The 26,149-nt window shown below is 47.7% G+C and overlaps 1 protein-coding gene across 4 annotated transcripts in view; it reads left to right on the forward strand.

Annotated features, from left to right (window-relative positions):
• FBF1 (Fas binding factor 1) overlaps positions 1–26,149 on the forward strand; it is a 612,463-nt gene that overhangs the window by 364,213 nt on the left and 222,101 nt on the right. For all 4 annotated transcript variants that reach the window (XM_085616959.1, XM_085616957.1, XM_085616961.1 and 1 more), the window contains one exon: positions 695–744. In XM_085616959.1, coding sequence (XP_085473085.1) covers positions 695–744 — 50 coding nt within the window. The remainder of the gene's footprint in view (positions 1–694; positions 745–26,149) is intronic.

Genomic DNA, 26,149 nt, shown 5'->3' on the forward strand with positions numbered 1-26,149 from the left:
CACCCCGAGTGGGAAGGGAATGCACAGACCTGGGTCCCGTGCTCTCCATGCCACTGGAATCAAGCTATCCTGGCTGAAGAGGGGTGAAACCCCGAAACCGGTCCTAGGATGCTTGTTTCCAGTCCAGGGAGGACCTGGCTTGGCAGTTCGGTCTGGACTGTTCCCATGAGGCACAGGGTCAAGACTGATTTGCATATGGCTGGGTTCAAACTGGAACGGCATGGTGAGCAAAAAAACGATGGATTTAGGTCCAGATCTCTGTACTGGGGTGAATGTATGACATTGTTCTGCATTCTGTCCATCAACTGTTGTTTTTGTCACATCCTCATGGACAGCACCTCCTTTAATGCAGGCTGGTGTACCCCACCTAAAGGCAGGAATGGGATTTTAATGATTTGTATATCAGGGCAGCAATCTTAACTACAGGCTGACCTCTGAATGAGACCAGAACTAACCAGGCACCTTTTGATAAGGGATTGTGTGGCTCTGCAAAAGCAGTATGTACTACCCTGGGGAGCAAAATAAAATACCCCCTGTGCTACCTTCTCCTTCCACTGAGTGGAATTGAACACCCCTAATAGGGCTCAGTAACCCACATTCTGAAAGTTACTTGTACTAAGACATGTCCTGCCCCCAATCTATGCATGGCAAACACCGAGCCAACCCTGATATGTCATATTTTGTGTGTTCACAGCTTCCTCCCAGTGGCACACATCAACCTCAAGACCACCTGAGAACAGCCAGGTAGGTGGTTTGTGACTAATTAAGTGTTGTGAAGTGCTTCTTTATAGAGCAGTTTGTGGTGGCAGGGGGATAGGTGCTAGTCTCAGCCTGAGGTTTTCTGTTGCCATAACTTTAGTCTTGTTCTCGCTTTTGTTTTTAGTTCTAAAATACAGCTATTCAGGTTTTGAGCACTTAGTTACTCTTTTGTTATTTTGCACATAGATATTTGCTATAAGAGCAAAGAAGTTCTCCACAAGACGAAAGGCTAGGAAAGGTCTGGTTACTGGGTTTCTCCTGTGCTTATAACTTGCAGCCTCCTCTGAGATATGTATTGTCTTGTAGTATCTCCTTTTTGTGCCTTTATCGATCTGAACGTGGATATTTCCGAAGTCAGGAGACCATAAGGGAGACTACTGCTGTCTTACCTTGTGGGACTGGAACCAAAGTCATTCTAAAAAAGTGGGTAGGGCTCAGAGACCACAGTGGGATAGCTAGGCTTACATCAATGAAAGCAGCAAACCAGCTCCAAATATCTCAGCATTACCAGGGCACAACCTGGGGCCATCATTCAGCCCAGGGCCAATAAATATTTGTAAGACTCAGAGGAGGCCCCTCATCACATTCTTCAGGGAGGGCCATCATTTTGCATTATGACACTGTGTTTCATAAAGAGTAGCAAGGATAGGATAGATTTGCAGTGCTTCGCCTGAAACGTCCCATTATAGCAGAGCACCCATGTCACATTGGTATTCAATAGTCAAACAGTGATACACAGACAACGAAAATAATTATTCATACCATTGAATCCTGTGGGTAGTGGGAGCAAGAGCCAATGCAGCATTTTGAGCGAAAACTCAGACAGGATTCCATGAGCTAAAGTATAACGCAAGCTTTAAATACAGTAGAAGATGACCACACAAAAAGGGCAAGCAAGCAATCTAAATAGACCAGGGTTTCCATACTAACATCACTAGAGAAAAGTTCCGAAGGGTTGGGAGGGAAATCTGGATACCATGAAACCAGGAGGGACTGCTGAGTGCTAATCATACCCTGCAAAACACTGACCAAGCAACTTAGAGGAGACATGGAGGAAACGGGGAACAATCCTAAAATTAACGAGTCTGTTTCACAAACGTTTTTTAAACAAGGACATATATTTTAGGGGGCAAAAAAAAACAATTACGCTTCAAAATTGCTCAGGCCGGTTTGAGAATCGAGATGAGGGGAAATTTTCAAACCGCAAAATACCCCTACAACAGTGGAAAACATGTCCAAGGGCCAAAATGTCCTCTCTTGTAAATTTAAGCTTGGAGATGGGAAAGGGACAGTAGTAGGTGCTGCGGTCTCAGTAATGTTCACTGAATAGCCACAAGGTTGTGGGAATTCACAACATTTCCTACCCATGTGCCGCACTTAAAACCGTTCTTGTTAAAGGCAGGAGGCTTTCCAGGGTATGAAAGAGAGGAGTACATAACCAACCCCTGTGGAGAAAAACAAGTTGATTTAGCAAACACACATTTTCAAATGATATACTTGTGTCGATTTTCCACCCAGTAAATTTTGTCCATGAGTATCATGAGTATCTGATAGAGACATCTAGCCGCTGATTCCTTACCTTTGAACTTCCTGGCGTCAGGCTGAATCCGGAAGATTTTGATAGTAGTACCCATGGGAGACGATAGGTAGAGTCGATCGACTCCGCATGACGTTGTAGGCGTCAGGTTCGTCATCGTCTGGACGTCCGAATCGTTAATTTAGGTGCCACCCCAGCACGCTGACATTAGATCTTTTCTTTCCGCACCAGCCAGCCCAGATCCGTCGAAGAGAGCTACCCCCTGCCATTTTTAGGCAGACTTTTTTCAAGTTTTTGTTGAATCCTTTTGGTGCGTAGGTCATGTCCAGTAAGAAGATCTCTGGGTTCAAGCCGTGTGGCGCCTGTCACCGCGCCATGTCGGTCACGGGCCAACATTTGGTGTATCTGGTACCTGGAGCGCAACCATGACACGAAGTCGTGCTCCAATTGCTGGGTCATTGCGCCGAAGGCTTTGAGGGAGCAGTCCCTTATGCTAATCGTACGCCGGTGCCTTGGCGGTCACCTCGTCGATCTCGCTCCCGGTCTCAGTCGAGAGGAAAGTCCGAGCACCGCTCCGGGAGGGTTGTGTGTCTTCTTCCTCGAAGTAATTACCGTCAAGTAAGAAGCACCATAAAAAGCATAAGAAGTTGAAGCGTGATTAGACTTCGCCTCGTTCGTTGTACAGCAAGTTGGAGGAGCCTCAGCTTTCGAGGCCCTGCTCCTCAGGATGGTTGCCTGGGTCGGCTCAGCGTTTCCCTCCCTTTCTGGGGCCGGGAGCGACCCCTGCTCAATTAAAATAATTTTATGATGGCATGTGCACCATATTTGGGCGGCTTGAACCTGCTGGCGCGCCTTCGGGCCCCACAGGCTCAGCTGAAGGGCTCCGCGCCTCTGGCTTCAGGCACTGGCGTCATGGCCTCTTCTTGGATCCGGACAGGCACCGGTCCTACCTCTGCGACCTTCCCCTGCGCCGCATCCGACATCGAGGCACTAGGTGCCACTGGCGCTCCTGCCTCCTTCATCGTCATTCCAGACGACACAGAGCCGGTCGGGCGTCCACCAACGCCGACGAAACCGTACAGCTCCATGCCGTTCAACCTGTTCTATTCGGGAGGGTTAGGCATGGATGATGAGGATCGGGAGGGGCAGCACAATCCCATAGAAATTCCGCAACCCAATCAAAACCTAGACTGGAATGAGGACCTGGGTGATGCCAGCGGCCTTGACACGTCTCCAGATTGTGGCATGCTGTCTCCCCCTACCCTGGCTATGGAAGAGGGAGCCTCATTTGCAATGGAGGTGCGTAGGGCTGCAGAGTTCTTGGACCTGCAACTTCCTACGGTGGCAGTCAAGCCTAACGTCCTGCAGCCTGGTGTCTCCTCCTCGGAACCCTTGCTGCCTTTGAACGAGGCCTTGATAGATGTTCTACTGGGCACCTTGTCCAAGCACGGCACAGAGGCTCCTGTGAATAGAACCGTTGCCCACCGCTACCACCCTGCACCGGACAACCCAGATTTCTTCTCCACCCATCCCAACCCACAGAGTTTGGTGGTCCAAGCCTCCACTTCCCGTGACGTGTTCCCTTCTGCACCTCCAGACAGGGAATCCAAAAGGCTGGACGGCTTCGGTAAGAAGATCTTTTCTTCCACCAGCCTAACATTGCGGTCGGTAAACACCTCTTTGGCTGTTACTCCCATTCGCTATGGGATATGGTTGCACAAGGGCTGCCCAGAGTCTCGGAGAAGAACCAGACTCTTCTCTCCCAAGCACTGTTACAGACGGGAGGAATTCAGTGAAGTTTGCCATATGACGTGGCTTAGACACAACAGACTCACTAGGCAGGGCGATTTCCTCAACGATGGCCGTTAAGCACCACGCCTGACTGAGGACGTCTGGCTTTTCAGGAGATGTCCAAACTAACCTCATGGACATGACCTTTGATGGCTCCCAGCTCTTTGGAGATGAGGCAGATGCAGCGCTTGAGCGCTTCAAGGACTTGCGAGCTACGACCAAGTCCCTGGGCCTCTCCATTTCATCTCGACCTGTGTCTGCTTTTCGCCCCTTTCATGGCTACGAAATGGACTTCCAACCACACCGATTCCACCCAGAGGACCCCGCAAGTCTAGCAACCTCTGCGGGGTTGTGGCTGCGGTTCACCCCGACCTCGCGGGGCGGGTGGCCAGAATTTAGGTCAAGCCAGGAACCCCTCCTCCACTGCAAAACCTTCCTAGTCCGTCCAGTTGGTGGCAGGAAACGCCATCACCTCCACCACTGGCGAGATGTCACCTCGGAAAGGTGGGTGCTGCAAATAGTCCGAAGGGGCCGCTCCCTCCCCTCTGAGACTATCCCTCCCTCCCTGCCTCCAATTTATGATCAGCTGATGGAGGATTACCTTGCCTTACTCCGTGAGGAAGTCAAGACTCTCTTGGCCAAGGGAACTAAAGAGAGGGTTCCCCAGCCAGAAATAGGCTGTGGTTGATATTCCTGCTATTTACAGATTCCAAAGAAGGACGTAGGTCTTTGCCCTATCCTTGAGCTCAGGTCTCTCAACTACTTCCTCAAAAAAGAGAAGCTCAAGATGCACACCCCTTGCTCAGGTCTTGTCTGCCCTGGACCCGGGTAACTGGATGTTAGCATTGGACTTGCAGAATGCCTATTTCCACATTCCCGTTCTGCCAGCCCATCATTGCTATATGCAGTTTACGGTGAGCCATGAGCACTTTCAGTTTACCGTGCTCCCCTTCGGTCTCACCAGTACCTCTCGGGTGCTCACCAAGGTGGTGGTGGCGGCGGGTGCAGCCCATCAGTGGAGATCAGAGGACCCAGTCTTCCCCTATCTCAATGAATGGTTGTTGAAGGCGAGCTCTTCCCAAGCACTCGTCTCCCACCTCCATACTACGGCGAACCTCCTGCATTCGCTGAGTTTCACTATCAACGTGCCGAATTCACACCTGACTCCCTCTCAGACGCTCCATTTCATCGGAGCAGTTCTGGACACAGTGCAGTTTTAGACTTAATCTCCCGAGCAGCGAGTCCAGGATATTCAGGCTGTGATACCGATGTTTCAGCCTCTATCTTGAATCTTGGTGAGAATAACTCTGAGGCTGTTGGGCCTCATGGCCTCCTTCTTCCTACTAGTGGACCATGCCAGATGGCATATACAGGTTCTGCAGTGGGACCAGAAGTTCCAATCGGACAGCATCGGGGAAATCTCACCGCCCTAGTTCAGATATCAGAGGGAACCCAGAACGACCTGCGGTGGTGGCTGACAAATCGCGATTGGGTCTGAGGTAGACCCCTCTCTCTTCCCCACCCAGATCTCACAGTAGTGACGGATGCATCCCTCCTGGGATGGGGCGGCCATCTGGGGAGGTGGAGATCAGAGGAAGTTGGTCTCCGGCGGAAGCCATGTTCCATATCAACCTGTTGAAGCTTTGGGCGATCCAGTTGGCACCGACAGCCTTTTTACCATCCCTCAAAGGAAGGGTAGTTCAGGTGTTCACAGACAACACTACCGCTGTGTGGTACTGCAACAAGCAGGGCAGACTGGGGTCATAGACCCTCTGTCAAGAGGCCCTGCCCTGCGTCTCTGGACTTTGCTGGAACAACAGGGCATTACCTTGGTGGTTCAACATCTGGCCGGTTCTCTGAACGCCAGAACGGACAAATTCAGCCACTGGTGCCTTGCGGATCAAGAGTGGCATCTCTGTCCGGAGGTGGGCAAGGTCTCTTGGTTAGATCAGTTCGCCTCCAAAGAGAACGCGCAATGTCAGCAGTTTTGCACGTTAGAGTTTCCAAGGCGGCTCTTGCTCTGCGACGCTTTTCATCGCGAGTGGAGCACAGGCCTCTTGTTCGCCTTTCCGGCAATACCACTCCTGTCCAGAGTGCTCAAGAAGATCAGGAGCGACCAGGCCCGAATCATCCTTTTGGCTCCAGACTGGGCACGGAGAGTCTGGTATCCCGAGCTTCTGCAAATGAGCATCGATCCTCCGGTCAGGCTGCCCCTTCGGGAGGATCTTCTGGTGCAGCTGCAGGGGAGGGTTCTCCACCCGAACCTGTCCACCCTCTGCCTCCTTGCTTTGAGATTGAGCGGCGACAGTTGACTGCTTTTCACCTTTCTTCTGAAGTCTGTGAGGTTATTCTGACAGCCAGGCATCCCTCCATGAACTCACGCCTGCCAATGGCAAAAAGTTTCTAAATACTGTACAGAACAGTCTGTTGACCCTTTGTCTGCCTCTCTGTCAGATGTTCTTCTTTTTATTCTCTCCTTGGCCAAGCAGGGCTCTGCTTTGGGCACTCTGAAGGGCTACCTTTCGGCCCTGTCTGCTTTCCTTCGGCTGACAGATCACTTTTTAAGTCTCCTCTTCTACAGAGATTTTTGAAGGGGCTTACACATCTGTTCCCCCTTCTCCTTTTATTATGCCCTAATGGGACTTTAATTTGGTCCTTACCTTTTTGATGTGTGCACCATATGAACCTCTGCACAATTGCCCTCCCCGGTTGCTCACTATCAAAACAGCCTTTTTAGTGGCAATAACTTCTGCCAGGGGGTGAATGAACTACCGGCACTGTCATCTCAGCCTCCTTACCTGACTGTCTTTCTGGACAAATTAGTGCTCCTCACTAGGGCATCTTTTCTGCCTTTTCTTTTCTCATCTGGCTCAGTCTGTTACTCTTCCCACCTTCTTTGCCCCTCTGCATCCTTAAAAAGGAAGAGGAGCGCCTCCACCATCTGGACCCAAAAAGAGCGTTCTCATTCTACCTTGATCGCACTAAAGAGTTCCGGGTGGACAACCAACTCTTAGTAGGGTACATTGGAGCAAAGAAGGGGCGAGCAGTTCAGAAGAGGACCATTTCACACCGGGTCATCTACTGCATAAAATATGTTATGCCTTGGCAAAGAAACAGCCTCCTGAAGGCCTTAGGACCCATTCTACCAGGGTGAAGGCAGCTACCACGGCTCTTCAGCGTGGTGTTCCAGTTAGTGACATCTGCCAAGTGGGCATCTCTGCACACATTCACCAGACACTATTGGCTGGATTCTCAAGTCTGCAGGGATGGCCTCTTTGGCCGCTCTGTCTTGCAGGATTTCCTAGTCTAAAACCGTTTTGCCTTATCTGGTAGAGACATGATCTGGCTGCAGATTCCTTACCGACTCACCCATCCTCCCCATTCTGCGGATTGGTTTAGTGCCAGGGCTGCCTTCCCTCACTGGCGTAACAAAAGTTGAGGGGGCCCCCCTTCAAGGTACATGAAGGGGCCCCCACTCAGTATATGAGATGGAGTTCTCAGGCCTGAGTACGGTGCTGAGGGGGCCCCCTGCAGCTCGGGCCCCCCCCCCGCACTGTGGGGGCCTGTGTTACGCCCCTGCCTTCCCTTCAGGGCCCTAGTTGTTAGGTCTCGCGTGTGTTGCAGCGCAAAGCGCTGCTCCACCTCCGCAAGAGATTTTGTAGGAGAGGACTTTCAGAAAAGGGCTTTAAGCCCCGCCCCTCCATTGGCCGGCGTCACCGTTTATGGTAAATGGTGGCCTGCCATTGGAAATGAGGGTTTTCTGTTTATGCCCTTTGTCTCCGAGCCGGACTGGCTCGCCTGCGTTGTGTCTGTCGTGAAGACATTTCTTATCAGCTTGTTTATTTAACATGCTGATAAGAAATGTCTTCAGGAGAGCCATGAAGGAGCATGCACCAGGCGTCCTGCAACCACACTGGCTTCACGCCTGGAGCCTGCACCAGTCAGCTCTCACATTGGTCTGTCGGTGTCCAGCTGCCAGAGGGCCCCACACAAGGAAGTGGCTACGTGTCTCAGAGGAGGATGCCCTGAGAAGGCGGGCAGAGAACGCCATGGAGTGGAGCTGCGGGTCTGTGCTGAGAGACCCACTTTGTGAGACCCAACTGCTCTGCAGGCAAAGACAGAAACCAGCAGCTTGTTAACTATGAAACTGAGCGCGGCGCCGCTTCACAGACACCGTGCGTGGATTATTTATATATTTCTTAACTTTGGCACTGAGTGCAGCACCCGCTTCAGGGGACCCCGCGCTAAGTGTTAAAGTTAAGAAATATATAAAGAAACCGAGCGCGGTGTCTGTGAAGCGGCGCCGCGCTCAGTTTTAAAAACAGTTTTAAAAAACAAGCATTTGCAATGTAATCGGTCCGAATGCATTTGCAATGCATTCGGACCGATTACATTGCAAATGCTTGTTTTTTAATGTCCTCGCGAAGCCTGCTCCATGTCCCTCACATTTTCATGCAGGTGGCGTGACTGCACAACCGCAGGCTCGTTCATCTCCGCCCGCCCCTCGGCACAGTCAGTCTAAGTTCCTTGGACAGAGAAGGTCTTTAATGTTTTTTTTACTTAATTACTATGGCATCCCTGCGTGATTATGCACTGCTTGTCTCTTTTTTTGTTGTTGTCCTTTTTGAATGTCCTTGCGAAGACTGCTCCGCGTCACTTACATTTGCATGCAGGTGAAGTGACTGCAGGCTCGTTCATCTCCGGCCCCACATCGGTACAGTCAGTCTAAGAACACTGACATCGCCCTATGCTAGTGCCCACCCGCTCCACCTGTGCTCCTTGGACAGAGAAGGTTGTGGGTGTAAGTGCTGTGGTGGTATTACTGTTAACCACGCTTGTGGTGGTGACGTGGGAGGACTTAGGAGAGCGTGTAGGTAAATCACAGCACTCCTTCGCTTGCACCTGGTTCCTATAGGAGGATGACATCAGCTGTGACCTCTAGCTCACGAGGTCGAATCTTTTACAGGGCCAACTTATGCGCTTATGCTTCAGAGGCCGACAAACTGAATAGCTTTAAATCGGATAATAGTATATTGGCCAGCTCACAGCACTTTCAAATGGGTAAATGTGATATTAAGAAGCTACATAAACTAATTATTGCGTACTGTGACCTTTATCAACCTCGGAGGGCGTGCTTATCTAGCATGCCACAGTCAGTCTAAAAGCACTGACACCTCCCTCTGCTAGTGCCCACCCACCTCACCGGTGCTTCTGGGACACAGAAGGGTGTGGATGTAAGTGCTGTGGTAATAGTACTTTTAAACACACTTGTGCTGTGGACGTGGGAGGATGTAGGTAAAACACATCACGCCTTCATTGCATGGTATGATGACATCAGCGGTGGCCTTCACACTTCTCGGGCTTTACCACTTCTACGTGAGCACACGTTTATTTTTATTCAGTTTTCTATAGTGCGGACACTAGCAAGGACAGGTAGTGCTTGTCTCTTCTGCTGCACCGGAAGAAACAAAACTGCTCCGCCTCCAGATGAGGTTACCCAGCCTCACATGAGCCACAAACAGGACGGTCCCACGCACACAAAAACAAGCATTGGCATAGCCAATAGGTCTCGCTTTTGGGACCTTATAAGTATTTAGTTATGCAGCACAATATCATTGGTGCAACAACATGGACTGTTGCATGGCTAAACACTTATAAGGTCCCAAAGGTGAGACCTATTGGCTATGCCAATGCTTGTTTACTTTTGTTTTTTGTTTGCAGTGAAGTGATCATATTTGCACAGCTGCTATTACCATTCGTATGGCGTTACGAAGTCGGTGAATCAGAAAATGGGCAATAGGTTATGAGGGAGGGTAGGTGAAAAATAAATGACAGCAATGGAAAAGGGAATGATAAAATAGGGAAGGACTTGCTGTAAGTTAAGAAAATAATCGTCTTTCCCATATACTTTTGGGAAGGCTGTATTCAGAAAGGGCTGCTTGGGAGAACCCAGGCAGATTGGAAAGTTAGCTTAACTACGAAGTAAACTGCTAGTTAAAGGGTTATAAAAACATATCCCCAACTAAAAGCAATCAAGTCACTCTTTCCTTTTTTTAATGAGGCAAGAAACCACTTAAAACACTTAGAACACTTTGAAAGGTCCAACTTCAGGGGCAGCACAGTGAATGCGAAAACCTCCTCCCCTACCCATGGCCCTTTTCAATTAGTAGCTCTAGACCATCCAACACCCTCCTTTATTTTGCAGCTATACTTTTGCAAGTTAACTCCAGCTACTCTACAGTTTTATCACTCCCACTATAAGCGGTACTTGCTGTAAGGTTTCTTTGAAGAAAATCTGGAAACCGAAGGAATATCTTCGAAAAACTAGAAAGCATTACCAGAAAAGCGAACCGATCAGGTAGGTGTCCCCAAGCTCCATAATGATCGCTCCCCAGCAATCTCTGCTGTTCAGCTGAAAAATATCCCACGCAGAGGAACGCAAATCCATGTTACAAATCTCGGCCCCCAACGCAGACAGCAAAAGAAGAAGCGTGGCAGCATACAAGTCTACGTGCACAATAAATGTGTGCAGATAATCATTTTCAAAACACTGAACACATGTTTAACACAACAAGGCAATTCTAAAAGTGCCTGGATGGTTTCTTTATGTCTTAAAACCCCGACATAAATCCATTCACGGAGTAGGATGGAAAGGGTGCAAAAACAAGACTAGGTAAATAATTAAACGGACACTCGATGTGACTGCAGCGATACAGTGCACAACACCCAACAATGGCATAAAGTCTACTAGTGGTGTATTTAACCGCATTCCACTGTTACAATGATTAAAGAGATCCCCTCTCTAGAACAAAGCTAAAATCTGCTAGATCTCGACCATGAGGGGGTGCTGATCCGAGAGCAGGGAGGGCTAGCAGGGAGCAGTGCTTGGGGGAAGAAGGGCCTTAGAAAATAAAAAAACACACCTCCCCTCCCCTGCTTCGTGCACGCCATGCCAGGAAGCAGTAACGAGCATTGGCAATTCACGCTTCGACAAGAGTGCCCTTTCGTTAAAATAAAGTTATTGCGTCCCTACTGAGTTGCTCAGCCCCCCTTCTCCCCACTCCTTTTAATTCCTATGTTAAGCTAAGTGGAGGCAATGTGGTAAGTAATCTTAAAGGAGCACCCCAGTCTTACGGTGTGTTTGCTACAATGGGCAGCAATGGTTTCCGAACATCCTTGCTCTGCTGCCAGGCGGGGTGAATAAGCCCCATGTTGTATATTTATATAGCGCAAACTCGACCCGAAGGTATTGGAGCGCTTTACACGAGCAACGTATTTACTTTACACATCCAGGCACGGGGAGATTAAGTGATTGGCCCAGAATCACAGGATGTGGACGCGACCCCGAGGCTCGAACCCTGGTTTCCAGCACCAAAGTCGGCAGTTTTAAGCCGTCGCGTCTCTGTGCAGTAGTTTCGATGTAAAAGTTATAGCATAGGCGTAGGATAGCATTATAGACATGGGAAAAGATTAAACGCGGCGGCCGTCGCACTGACTGTAATTAAAATGTATTATGCAGAAGCTTGCAGAAAACAAGCGTGCGCCTCGCGCAAGTAGGGGGTGGGCGAGAACAGACAGTGTTTCCCTGGCGGAAGCGAGCGTGATAATTGCTAACATATGGCTCCGCTCGCTCCCGCAAGGGAATCGTCAAACGGGCACATTGAAAGTAATGCAACGCGTGCACGTTTTTGCCTGCAAAGCTGAATCGATTTTAAGAGGTCTCTTTCCTAAGCAGCGCATGCGCGCTGCGTAGGCGAGACCTAAAAATATTACTTGGGTGCAGCAAATTAAAACTAAAGTATCTGCGTGCAGCACCGCTACCAATTTCGGTTGCATTGCATGGTATCTTTAACATTTAAATATTGCGTCTTGATATTGTGATGGTGAGTGTTTTCATTTGTTTGGCTATTTTGTGAGTACAGTACATCATGGATGCAAACGAACTGAGACAAGAAAGATAATTTGGGGGAAAATGAATTATACATGCAGCAGCAATCTCTGAGGCAGATCATTTCCCAATCGACCTTTTTGTCACTTAACGGGATTTTCCTCTGCATCCAGAGAAATCGGCCATCACTTCTCATATTACGTAGCGATAAATTGAACAGCTGAACAGGGCATCTGCTGGGCACATAAGACATCAAGTATTAAGGAATTCAGTGGGGAAATGAGTACGCTAACACACTGGTATACTAAACTGGAACCACCTTGCTGTGGGATATTGTCCATTAATGAAGCTTTATTCTTTACAATAGCCCGCATTTAAATAGTATTTTTACCCATGCATCAAATCATTTTTGTTCGAAACATCGAACATATTTGAGCCCAACTATTGTATCATTTCAGCCCTGTATTACTCAACTAAAAATATGTTTTCTCTAAAGTCTCATTTAAGGCGAGAGTTCATCTATCTGTCTTTGCCTTTCACTGCTTACCGTAGCAACAAACACTGCTGCCTGGTTCACAAGCATTTTATATGCTCCACAAATTAATTTTGGGCTCTGTCATTGCCATGTTCTATCTTATCAGCTAATCATAATAGTTAGCTTTACAAATACAGAATATCTTGCTGAAAGAAATGACCATTGTTTGCTTCAGGTTTTTTTTAATAGCGCAAATCAGCTTAGATTTGCTTCAGAGTAGTGTAAAAAGAGAAAAAAAAATCACAGGCGTAAAATTGTCATTATGGTATCTCTCCCATGAGTTGAGAAAGAATATTCAATGTTAACAAAGACATAAGTTGTCATCAGTTCCAAAATCAGGTACAGCTGTGTAGGTGTCAGGAAGCTAATGTGGTATCAGGAGTCAAACAAAATTGACATTAATATGTGGAATCAGGGTCACTTGAGAAATATGGAGTAAAATATGGTTGGGCGGTTCTAGAGAGCTCTTCCTAAAACATGTTGGGTTACGGTATCTTATAAGAGCTGTTTTATCGGAGACATTAAATACAACCTCTTTAGCATGCTTTTGTTGCCAGTGAGTTACCATCATTAACTCAAGATTATATCCCCAATCTTCACCCCCAACCTCAGTCATCATGTAGCAACCGCACATTCAAAAATAATAGACAGCGTCCATGTTACTTGGAGATAAAGTGTACAGACAGTGCCCTATAGTAACAGACCCAAAGGAGGCTATCTGCATAACCACGCTCAGTATGGGGAACTTAAGTTGCACTGAGGAATGGACACATGCTGCTAGGTAAGAAGAGGGCTGATTTGTCATACATACACCAATGATTGGGAATGTTAGAATGAAAATAACATAGACATGATGCATTTAAAAATATCTCTTTTATTATGATAATGCCTCAGTTTATGCTGCAATCAGTAAAACTTAATTCACTTTCACTATCAGGCCTCAGTACAATCAAACTTTTCTCATCATATTTTTCGGTCGACACAGTCGTTCATTTCCCTAGCACTTAGCCTCTTACAATAGAGTCTAACGAGCATTAAAAATGCAATAGGTCTCGCCTTTTTAATAAGTTAAAGCCATTTGCTTTGCTATACAATACCATTAGCAAAGCAAATGGCTTTAACTTAATTAAAGGTGAGACCTATTGCATTTTCAATGCTTGTTTTTTCATGCACCATGGTCAGTCACTTCATGACTCTGTGCTTCTGGCGTAGAAGGTAGTGAAAATTACTGACGTCAGTGCACCGGTGTGGTGCATATATTGACGACGCAGACGTTACGACGACGCAGACGTTACAACGACGACGAGCCCGACGCCTACGACATCATGCAGAGTTGACTGATGCCACCTATCGGCGCGCAGGGGTACTGCTATCAAAATCTTCCGGATCCAACCTGAAGCCTGTAAGTTCAAAGTTAAGGAATCTGCGGCAAAATCATGTCTCTACCAGAAAAGGCATTACCAAAGGTAAGTAACTTGTCCGTTAATATTTTACATTTCTAGAAGTACTGTTACTTCAAACAATGTTTTTACGTATGGGATTCTTTGTGAATGCCAAAAAGTGGGACATCTACCCCAAACATCTGAAAAACACTAGGATATGAGTTTTCTTACAGGGGCCAAGCCAGCCATGCTTTGTGAATTGAACCCTAGAGTGGGCACTTGAGAGAAACGAAGGAAGGAAGATAATAAATCTTGTATATAGAAAGGGAAGGCAGGGTTTGAACTGCGCTGTTTTTAAAGCTGTGCAGAAAATAAGGATACTATGAGGTGACCATCTCAATTTCTTGGAGCTGTGGCACAAAGAAGCAAAGTTGAGGGGACGTGGCTTAGCCGAACAACAAGATGGCCGCTTATTGGGCGGGCTCGGCTGGCTGAGACAAAACCCCTCATTAATCCACCTAAACCTGGTGGCAACTAGGACACCAACACAGCACATCAGCTTACACAGACCCCTGTGCTGCAGGTCCCAATGCAGAGTCCGGGTGAGGCACGGCTAGTGAGGCAACTGGGCCTGGAGAGTTAGGACCGCGCCAAGCCCGCTACACACCATCCTGACCTTGCGGGCCTGCTCGGATATAAACTGTGACGCGGGGAGAACACGTTCTGGTGCTGGTTGGCTACCATTACGCGTCAGCCTGTGTTATTCAGCGGCCCATCGCAGGAACTGCTTGTGCCACACATCTGCTGATAAGCAGGGGCTGCTGGAGGGCCCCGGGCTGCACATAGGAGAATTGAGGTGAGCGGTGCCCCTCCCCCCCCTCCCACAACCTGAGTTGAGGTCATTGGGCCACGCGCCGCCCTTGTTGCGCTGACCGTGAGCTGGAGATGCGGTCTCCCTTACCGGGCTGGATCGTGGGCCTTGTGGGGGCGACGGCTTGGCGGAGCGCGGATCTGTGTCTGATTCGGTGGTTGGGCAGTAAGCAGGGGGGGAGGGTAGTGCACTGATGCCTTCATGGGACCCTGCCAGCGTAGAGCGGAGGCTGAGACCTCGGCGCCATAGTTGGAGGGGAGGTGCTGAGCAGGAAGATGTGGGTGGCCTAGGCACCACAAACCGGTCCACTCAGGCTCAGTAATTCATTTATAGCCGCTGACAATCGACCTGTAATTCCAGCCTCCACCTGCCTATCAAATAAGACGTGCAGGAAATCTAGAGAGATAGCTTAGTAGCAGGAAGAACCCACGCATCAGTGCTTCCATCTGCACAGCAACCGTACAGACCAGCTCCTGGGCAGTACAAAGCAGTGTCTTGGGCTGCTCGTGCCCTGGGCCCTGGTCGGATGTCCGGGCATGGCGGTGCTGCTGATCTCCCAAAATAGACAACCTATTGTATCTTCGCCTGCCAGAGTGTACTGACCTCAACGGCCAACAAGGCTGAGATTGCTATACTTATTGCTACACCATGCACATGATGGGGAAAAATGACACAAAACAATCAAAACTCAGTTTTGACAACAAAAGACTAACCCGTTACACAGACACTGAGTCGGTGCAGAAAAATGATGCATCCTCCAGAGAAGACAATGCGCAACCAGAGAAGACAATGCGCAACCAGACATAGACATTTGCACTAATCTCCTGGAGGTGTGAAGTCCAGCCTAAAAACCATAGATGGGAAGCTTGATGCATTGACTGCCTGTCCGGATTAAGTTAAAAAGAGAGTAGATGCCCACGAGTCCAGATTAGATGTGCTTGAAAACAGATCAGATGCACACCAGGTGGAATCCAAGGAACCAATGTTGTAGATGGAGAAAGTTTTGTCAGTTATAAGGGCTAAGAACGAGGATCTTGAAGCGCGCTCAAGACAAAACAATCTGCGCATCACCTGAGTGCCAGAGACCACTGCTATATCAAAAATGGAAGACTTTGTTGAATCACTTCTACATGACCTATTTGTCACAAATCTTTCCACTGTCTTCATAGTAGAGAGAGCTCACCGATCCCTGGGCCCTAAACCCCCAGTCGGCACCACTCCTCGTCCCATAGTGGCGCGGATTCTAAACTACACGGATCGTGATGTCATCCTACGGCTGGCAAGAGAACACAGCATTGTACAACCGCAAGGTATCCTTCTACCCAGATTTCAGCCCCTTGGTGCAGGCCACTCGCCGTGACTTTCTGCCTGTGAAGTGGCTGCTCCAACAGGCGGGAGCTTCCTGTGCCCTTCTGTAGCCTGCAGAACTACGCGTCAACTACAAAGGGAAGCCGCATTACTTCACGGATGCTAAATCAGCACTCAAATTCGCCAAACACATAGGCGATCCGAAACACTCCTCATCGGCTTCACCTTGTGCCATGGCTACTGCTAACCTGAGTGACAGTGACTGATTTATTATGATGCAGATCTTTAATGTCACAGGTGCTTTGAGAAAACTGTTCAAACTGTAAGTCACAAACCCATGGGCCTGAATCCCAGTGCCTGTTGATGATTTAAATGTTGTTTATGTGGGTGTAACGCTCTCCCAACGATGTTAAAGGTGCTGCTGTCACATCAGGGTCAACACTGGGTACTCACAAATCTCTGCCACCTCACCGATTAAGATGAGGTTGTTTGCCGGTGAGTACTCCTGTCTGAACATGAGTTTGTATTTGCCCGGTCGCACCGCACATTGAGAATTACTAGGATGTTTTGGGTGACAATTGGTCACCTAATGAATTATTGACCTGCTGCGCCCTGACGAAGGAACTGTGGGTTTGTCACCCCACTACGAAACGCGAGTCACCTCTTTTCCTGTACTGCTGGTTACTATGTATTTATCAAATGAACTATAATATGTATTGAATTGTTTAGTTTAGTTGTGTTATGAAGTATGATTGTGTTGTGTATGATAGCTAGTTGGGTGTCTGTTGATGATTGAGTGCACTGTGAGATTTGTATTGAAGGCAAATGAATATATTTATACATCTAAAAAAAAAAAAGCATAAAATATAAATATTTTTGATAAATAAAAAGATGAAAAATGTATGTGTTAGTGGGTCAATGTATTTCTTTGATGATGGAGGAATTCCCGAATTTGTAATTGAATGTTAAGGAGAGTTCTGTTGTTGTTGTTCACATGTACCCTGCCTTCTTCTCCTTGGATGCAATGGTTCAGGGACCCTCTCTTGTTTCTAGGTGAGGTGGACAGACCTGGTAAAAACCTAGCCACTATGCTAAGACCCACTGGCCTGCCACATATGCCACAGAGCTACTAGACATTGACTCCAAACCGATAAGAGATCGGACTATTCTTTCTGACATCATCACTGATTTTTGTGCGAAATTATACACTTCGAGATCCTTCTTTGAGGAGAAGGTACTGGATGAATACTGGGACACAATACAGCTCGTTTGGTTAGACCGTGCACATAGAACCTATTTGGATAAACTTTTTACCACTGACGACATTATGCAGGTGATTCAAGGTATCCCAGGCCACAAGGCCCCAGAGTTTGACAGCCTCACTAACTCCTTTTACAAAACATAAGGCCATTACTGGTACCTCATCTACTTAAAGTTTATCAAGAGGCTCTAGAGAAAGGCAACACTGCCCCGTTCATGCAAGAGGCGATGATAATTACACTTCTCAAGCCCAGCAAACCTGGAAATCAGTGTGACTCATATCACTCATTATTCCTAATAAACGTAGACAACAAAATCTACTCGAAATTGCTGGCTTCTAGATTGCCGCCACTCCTACCCTTAATAGTCAGACCTGCTCAATCCGGTTTAATTCCTGGATGGCCCACTTCCCACAATCTACTTACACTATTTGCAGTATTGCATTACCTGCACCCCAGGTGTCGGCACTGGCCCCCCTACTAGATGCCACCAAAGCTTTTGACACCCTGGTGTGGTCAGATTTGTTTGCATTAATGACTCGAATTGGGTTCAGCTCACAGTTCATACTGCAAATACGTCTGCTATACACAGGCCCCATGCCACGTGTTCGGTTCAATAATCTCCTATCTAACTCCTTTACAATTTCCCAAGGTACACGACAAGGATGTCCACTATCACCCCTATTGCTCGCTATAGCGATGGAACCCCTGGCAGCGAGGCTCCGTCAACACCATGCACACCGAGGCCTGGGGTTTGCGGCTAGAGGACTGGTGGTATCCCTATATGCAGACGACATCACAATATACATCTGTAACCCAAAAGAAAATTTAAATCCCATGATATGGAAACTGATAAGATTTGGTCAGTTTTCTAGAATGCACATTAACTGGTCCAAATCTATACTGTTCCCCCTCACTGACACAACACAGTCATTTATTATAGTGGGCTGATGGTCCAGTTGGATACAGAGCGGTGATGGATTAAACCCAGATCTGTTGACTGGGTGTGAGTGTTTGATTGGTTCTGATGCTTCGTCCATCACCACCCCCTTTTGTACCGCTTTGTTCGCCATAAGTTTGCAGGGTATGCTCAGACGTTGAGTCCCTTGCTCACTTTGCCACTGGATTCAAGCAAGCCTGGCTGAAGACGGCTGAAATGCCAGAAAATGGTCCTAGGAAGCTTGTTTCCGGTGCAGAGAAGGTATGGCTTGGCAGTTCGGGCTGGACTGTTCCCATGAGGCACATGGTCAGGCTGATTTGCATATGGCCATGTCTGAACTGGGGTGGCAGAGTGGGCTACAGAGCGGTGATGGATTAAACCCAGATCTGTTGACTGGGTGTGAGTGTTTGATTGGTTCCGATGCTTCGTCCATCACCACCCCCTTTTGTACCGCTTTGTTCGCCATAAGTTGGCAGGGTATGCTCAGACGTTGAGTCCCTTGCTCACTTTGCCACTGGATTCAAGCAAGCCTGGCTGAAGACGGCTGAAATGCTAGAAACCGGTCCTAGGAAGCTTGTTTCCGGTCCAGAGAAGGTATGGCTTGGCAGTTCGGGCTGGACTGTTCCCATGAGGCACAGGGTCAGACTGATTTGCATATGGCCATGTCTGAACTGGGGTGGCAGAGTGGGCTAAAGAACGGTGATGGATTAAACCCAGATCTGTTGACTGGGTATGAGTGTTGGATTGGTTCTGATGCTCCGTCCATCACCACCCCCTTTTGTACCGCTTTGTTCGCCATAAGTTGGCAGGGTATGCTCAGACATTGAGTCCCTTGCTCACGTTGCCACTGGATTCAAGGAAGCCTGGCTGAAGACGGCTGAAATGACAGAAACCGGTCCTAGGAAGCTTGTTTCCGGTCCAGAGAAGGTATGGCTTGGTAGTTCGGGCTGGACTGTTCCCATGAGGCACAGGGTCAGACTGATTTGCATATGGCCATGTCTGAACTGGGGTGGCAGAGTGGGCTAAAGAACGGTGATGGATTAAACCCAGATCTGTTGACTGTGTGTGAGTGTTTGATTGGTTCTGATGCTCCGTCCATCACCACCCCCTTTTGTACCGCTTTGTTCGCCATAAGTTGGCAGGGTATGCTCAGATGTTGAGTCCCTTGCTCACTTTGCCACTGGATTCAAGCAAGCCTTGCTGAAGACGGCTGAAATGCCAGAAACTGGTCCTAGGGAACTTGTTTCCAGTCCAGAGAAGGTATGGCTTGGCAGTTCGGGCTGGACTGTTCCCATGTAGCACAGGGTCAGACTGATTTGCATATGGCCATGTCTGAATTGGGGTAGCAGAGTGGGCTAAAGAACGGTGATGGATTAAACCCAGATCTGTTGACTGGGTGTGTGTGTTTGATTGGTTCTGATGCTCCGTCCATCACCACCCCCTTTTGCACCGCTTTGTTCGCCATAAGTTGGCAGGGTATGCTCAGACGTTGAGTCCCTTGCTCACTTTGCCACTGGATTCAAACAAGCCTGGCTGAAGACGGCTGAAATGGCAGAAACCGGTCCTAGGAAGCTTGTTTCCGGTCCAGAGAAGGTATGGCTTGGCAGTTCGGGCTGGACTGTTCCCATGAGGCACAGGGTCAGACTGATTTGCATATGGCCATGTCTGAACTGGGGTGGCAGAGTGGGCTAAAGAACGGTGATGGATTAAACCCAGATTTGTTGACTGGGTGTGAGTGTTTGATTGGTTCTGATGCTCCGTCCATCACCACCCCCTTTTGTACCGCAGAAGTGGATAGGGCTGCTCCAATCCCACTCTCTACTGCAATCTATTAAGAATACCGACACCCGGGTAGCGAGGTAAACACGCTGGGGCGGGACACTTACTAGGCAGACGCCCTTGTGGATGGGCGCTTGGCTGAAAGAAACTTCATCCCTTCAAGGCTTCAGCTGATGGGACCGCATCGGGATTTCGCTCCTCGTAGATGTTTGGGTAGGGGACCACATTCGCTCGATCTCCAGCAAAGATACTCACTCCACTCAATTTTACAAATATCTACAATTAAGGCGTGCCCTGCGGTTGCACATTCCGTCCCCCACCTCCTTCCCGGAATTCAGCCCTCTCGAAGCCCAAGTGATGATGGGGAACTTGGGCAGAGGGGGGGTATCGCGGATTTACCGTTCCCTCGTCAACAATGGCCCAGCATCCCTAGCCTTGCTGCGCTCCCGGTGGGAGGGGTGGCTGGGTCCCCTAGAAGACGCTGATTGGAGGGATGCCCTTATGGCTCCCAAGACCTTGACAACCTCCTCCAAGCTGCGTCTGATCCGACTCTATTACCTCCATGCGGCATACCTCACCCCGGCGCGCCTCTACAGGGCTCGTTTGTGGCCCTCTCCATCCTGCACACGTTGCAGTCAGGCCCCTGCGGATTTCTACCATATGGTCTGGCAGTGCCCGGTCCTGGAGCCCTCTTGGGTGGGGGTGGAGCTGGAACTCACGCAGACCCTGGGATTGGAGGTTCCTCATGACCCACTGCGCCTGATCCTGGGGGTGTTCGATGGTCTTGATGGCTCCCGGGCCAATAAGTGCTTCCTGGGCACTGCATTGGCGGTGGCGAAAAGGGATATTGCGGTGCTCTGGTCCCAGGCCAAGCCTCCGACTAGGCGGAAGTGGAGAAGTGGGGTGGATTGGTGCGGTACCCAAGAGGAAGCCCTTTTTGAAGCTCGGGGTTGTTCTGAGCTTTTTGATAAGGTATGGGGCAAGTGGTTCAACCTGCAGCCTTAGGGGGTGCAGCCTTTTGTTTTTGTCATGATTGTAAGTGGGTGCATGGGTTGTTATTTTCCTTGCGGACACTTTGCAGGGCTTTGCCCTTTTTCTTGCCAATGTGTCTCTTCAATCATGTACATGGTCTTGCTGCCAGAAATGTTTTTTGTGATCTGTTATTGAAACCAATAAACTTGATTATCAAAAACAATATATATATGTCCTCCACATTGCTATTCTGTAGCTCCTCTTGGACCGTACTTGACTAATTTTTCATACAGGGTTAACATTTTTACCAAGTTACAAATAAGCTGTGGATCATTTGGATCAGGGCATTTTAATATTGCTGCTCTACAGGTGCGAATACCACTTATATTAAAATGTTTTTTCAATAACCAAATGCGATGTGATTTTAGGTTAGGGCAGACGCAAATTAGATGAATTAGATCCTGCTTCAGTGCTCCACAAAGACTGCATGCTTTCGGGCCTTTATATTGCCAGCTTGGTTGATCAGCATTTGATGGAATTGTGCCAAGACGTAACACCATGAACTTTGTTTTTAAGTGCGGCGCATACGTCTCACCTTGATACATTTCCGGCTTCAATTTGGTATATAATTGCAGGACCATCCATGCATGGGATCACTTACTCAGACTTGTGTTGTCCTCCATTAGCGAGTGCTTTATAGCCTCTTTCTTTAGCGTTAGCTGAAAGGAAGAAAATAGGAGATTCAATTACCAGAGACTTATAGTATTAGTAAGTTTTAATGATTCAGAATCCTCATCTAAGGCCCTCCACAGCGCATTATTGATTGAATTTTGCCTGTTGGTCCAAATTTTGTACCATGTTTTTGTACTTATATATCGCCTTTGCACGTGCTAGTTCTGCAACCCAAACTCTAACCTCACCTGGGCCGGGGGGGCGTTGCGGGGTAGAGAGAATACTATCTTGTAAACTTTTGTTTGTAAGGCATTCAGAGTTGCAGCATCTTTCCCATGCTGAATTTCACTTGCGTATGCCACTGTTGGCAAGAGTTTAGCTTTAACCCCTTCGCTGCTAGGCCTTTTCCCCTCCTGTGCTAAGCCTTTTTTGGGCTATTTGAGGTAGTGCGCGCTTAGGCCCCTGTAACTTTTTGACCACATTAGGTATCCACGCCAAATTTGCGTCCTTTTCTTCCAACATCTTGGGGATTCTAAAGGTACCCAGGGTTTGTGGATTCTCCTAGAGGGTTCCCAGAAATTAGTCAAAATACAGCAATTTTTTTTTTTTGTTGTGAAAAATGTGAAAAACGGGCTGCAAATGAATGCTTCTGGGTTTTTCTCTGCAAATGGTATCAAAAAAGGGTTTGTGGGGCTGAAATCACAATTTCTCCAGCTTTTAGGGAATGACAGAATTTTGTTAGAAAACCAACATTTTTTACACAGTTTTGGCATTTTTCTGGGACATACCCTATTTTTGCTATTTTTTGTGCTTTCAACCTCCTTCCAGTTAACGGTAGAAATGGGTACAAAAACAATAATGGATCCTGGAAAGCTATACATTTTTGAAAAGTAGACAAAATTCTGAATTCAGCAAGGGGTCATTTGTGTAGATCCATCAAGGTTTCTTTATAGAAATTTACAGGCAAATATAGGAAAAATTTAAAATTTGTTGAAAAAAGCAGCCTTTTGAGTCAACGTTTTTACCTGTAACTTCTTCGAATTATGACATCTCTTTGAAAGCAATGTACCGTTACATCCGGTAGACCTTCCTGGTTGTGGGGACATATAGGACTTGTAGGTTCACCAAGAGCCCAACGAACCCAGAGTAGAAAAATGAGCAGCATTTTGTTAAGGTTTTTTTTTTTGGTCCGGGTATATAGCAATTATTGTGGGAAAATGTATACATGGAAAAATCGGTATGAAAGTCACCTATGTATTTCTGAAATGGGAACAAATTACAGAGTTCAGAAACAGTGCATATTTGCACATTTTCGAAATTGGGAATACTCATATTTGCATGACAATTATTGGTCATTTTTCAAAATGACTTTTTTTTTTACACAATGTCTTTCATTTGGAAGGGAGAAATGCATCAAAAATCAATAGGTAATAACAGTTGCTTTACAAATTTGAACTACCCTAAGTCTCCCGATAAAAATGGTACCTCACTTGTGTGGGTAGGCATAGTGCCCACGACAGGAAGTGGCTCAAAACCTAAGGTGAACACACCACATTTTCACACTGAAAATTTACACTTTTTTTGCAAAGAGTCTAGCTGTAGTTTTTGAACCCTAGCCCTGCCGGCACCTAGGGAAACCTAGCAAACCTATACATTTTTGAAAACTAGACACCCAGGGGAATCCAGGATGGGGTGACTTGACTGCCTCCCACCATGGTCTGTTACCCAGAATCCCTTGCAAACGTAAAAAATTGACAAAAAAAACACATTTTCCCCACATTTCTGTGATGGAAAGTTCTGGAATCTGCGTGGATCCACAAATTTCCACCCACCCCGCGTTCCCCAAAGTCCTACGAGAAAAATGGTACCTCACTTGTGCGGGTCGGCCTAGTGCCTGCGACAGGAAACGGCGCAAAACGCAACGTGGTTTTGCAGTGAAAAATGACCCTTTTTTTGGCAAAGTGACTAGCTGTAGATTTTGAACCCTAGCCCTGCAAGCACCTAGGGAAAACTAGCAAACCTATACATTTTTGAAAACTAGACACCCAGGGGAATCCAGGATGGGGTGACTTGACTGCCTCCCACCATGGTCTGTTACCCAGAATCCCTTGCAAACGTAAAAAATTGACAAAAAAAACACATTTTCCCCACATTTCTGTGATGGAAAGTTCTGGAATCTGCGTGGATCCACAAATTTCCACCCACCCCACGTTCCCCAAAGTCCTACGAGAAAAATGGTACCTCACTTGTGCGGGTCGGCATAGTGCCCGCGACAGGAAACGGTGCAAAACGCAACGTGGTTTTGCAGTGCAAAATGACCCTTTTTTTGGCAAAGTGACTAGCTGTAGATTTTGAACCCTAGCCCTGCTGGCACCTAGGGAAACCTAGCAAACCTATACATTTTTGAAAACTAGACACCCAGGGGAATCCAGGATGGGGTGGCTTGACTGCCTCCCACCATGGTCTGTTACCCAGAATCCCTTGCAAACGTAAAAAATTGACAAAAAAAACACATTTTCCCCACATTTCTGTGATGGAAAGTTCTGGAATCTGCGTGGATCCACAAATTTCCACCCACCCCGCGTTCCCCAAAGTCCTACGAGAAAAATGGTACCTCACTTGTGCGGGTCGGCCTAGTGCCCGCGACAGGAAACGGCGCAAAACGCAACGTGGTTTTGCAGTGAAAAATGACCCTTTTTTTGGCAAAGTGACTAGCTGTAGATTTGAACCCTAGCCCTGCAAGCACCTAGGGAAAACTAGCAAACCTATACATTTTTGAAAACTAGACACCCAGGGGAATCCAGGATGGGGTGGCTTGACTGCCTCCCACCATGGTCTGTTACCCAGAATCCCTTGCAAACGTAAAAAATTGACAAAAAAAACACATTTTCCCCACATTTCTGTGATGGAAAGTTCTGGAATCTGCGTGGATCCATAAATTTCCACCCACCCCGCGTTCCCCAAAGTCCTACGAGAAAAATGGTACCTCACTTGTGCGGGTCGGCCTAGTGCCCGCGACAGGAAACGGCGCAAAACGCAACGTGGTTTTGCAGTGAAAAATGACCCTTTTTTTGGCAAAGTGACTAGCTGTAGATTTTGTACCCTAGCCCTGCCGGCACCTAGGGAAACCTAGCAAACCTATACATTTTTCAAAACTAGACACCCAGGGGAATCCAGGATGGGGTGACTTGACTGCCTCCCACCATGGTCTGTTACCCAGAATCCCTTGCAAACGTAAAAAATTGACAAAAAAAACACATTTTCCCCACATTTCTGTGATGGAAAGTTCTGGAATCTGTGTGGATCCACAAATTTCCACCCACCCCGCGTTCCCCAAAGTCCTACGAGAAAAATGGTACCTCACTTGTGCGGGTCGGCCTAGTGCCCGCGACAGGAAACGGCGCAAAACGCAATGTGGTTTTGCAGTGAAAAATGACCCTTTTTTTGGCAAAGTGACTAGCTGTAGATTTTGTACCCTAGCCCTGCCGGCACCTAGGGAAACCTAGCAAACCTATACATTTTTGAAAACTAGACACCCAGGGGAATCCAGGATGGGGTGACTTGACTGCCTCCCACCATGGTCTGTTACCCAGAATCCCTTGCAAACGTAAAAAATTGACAAAAAAAACACATTTTCACCACATTTCTGTGATGGAAAGTTCTGGAATCTGCGTGGATCCACAAATTTCCACCCACCCCGCGTTCCCCAAAGTCCTACGAGAAAAATGGTACCTCACTTGTGCGGGTCGGCATAGTGCCCGCCACAGGAAACGGTGCAAAACGCAACGTGGTTTTGCAGTGCAAAATGACCCTTTTTTTGGCAAAGTGACTAGCTGTAGATTTTGTACCCTAGCCCTGCCGGCACCTAGGGAAACCTAGCAAACCTATACATTTTTGAAAACTAGACACCCAGGGGAATCCAGGATGGGGTGACTTGACTGCCTCCCACCATGGTCTGTTACCCAGAATCCCTTGCAAACAAAAAAAATTGACAAAAAAAACACATTTTCCCCACATTTCTGTGATGGAAAGTTCTGGAATCTGCGTGCATCCACAAATTTCCACCCACCCCGCGTTCCCCAAAGTCCTACGAGAAAAATGGTACCTCACTTGTGCGGGTCGGCCTAGTGCCCGCGACAGGAAACGGCGCAAAACGCAACGTGGTTTTGCAGTGAAAAATGACCCTTTTTTTGGCAAAGTGACTAGCTGTAGATTTTGTACCCTAGCCCTGCCGGCACCTAGGGAAACCTAGCAAACCTATACATTTTTGAAAACTAGACACCCAGGGGAATCCAGGATGGGGTGACTTGACTGCCTCCCACCATGGTCTGTTACCCAGAATCCCTTGCAAACGTAAAAAATTGACAAAAAAAACACATTTTCCCCACATTTCTGTGATGGAAAGTTCTGGAATCTGCGTGGATCCACAAATTTCCACCCACCCCGCGTTCCCCAA

The sequence above is a fragment of the Triturus cristatus genome, chromosome 7, assembly GCF_964204655.1.
Source record: "Triturus cristatus chromosome 7, aTriCri1.1, whole genome shotgun sequence".
Taxonomy (NCBI): domain Eukaryota; kingdom Metazoa; phylum Chordata; class Amphibia; order Caudata; family Salamandridae; genus Triturus; species Triturus cristatus.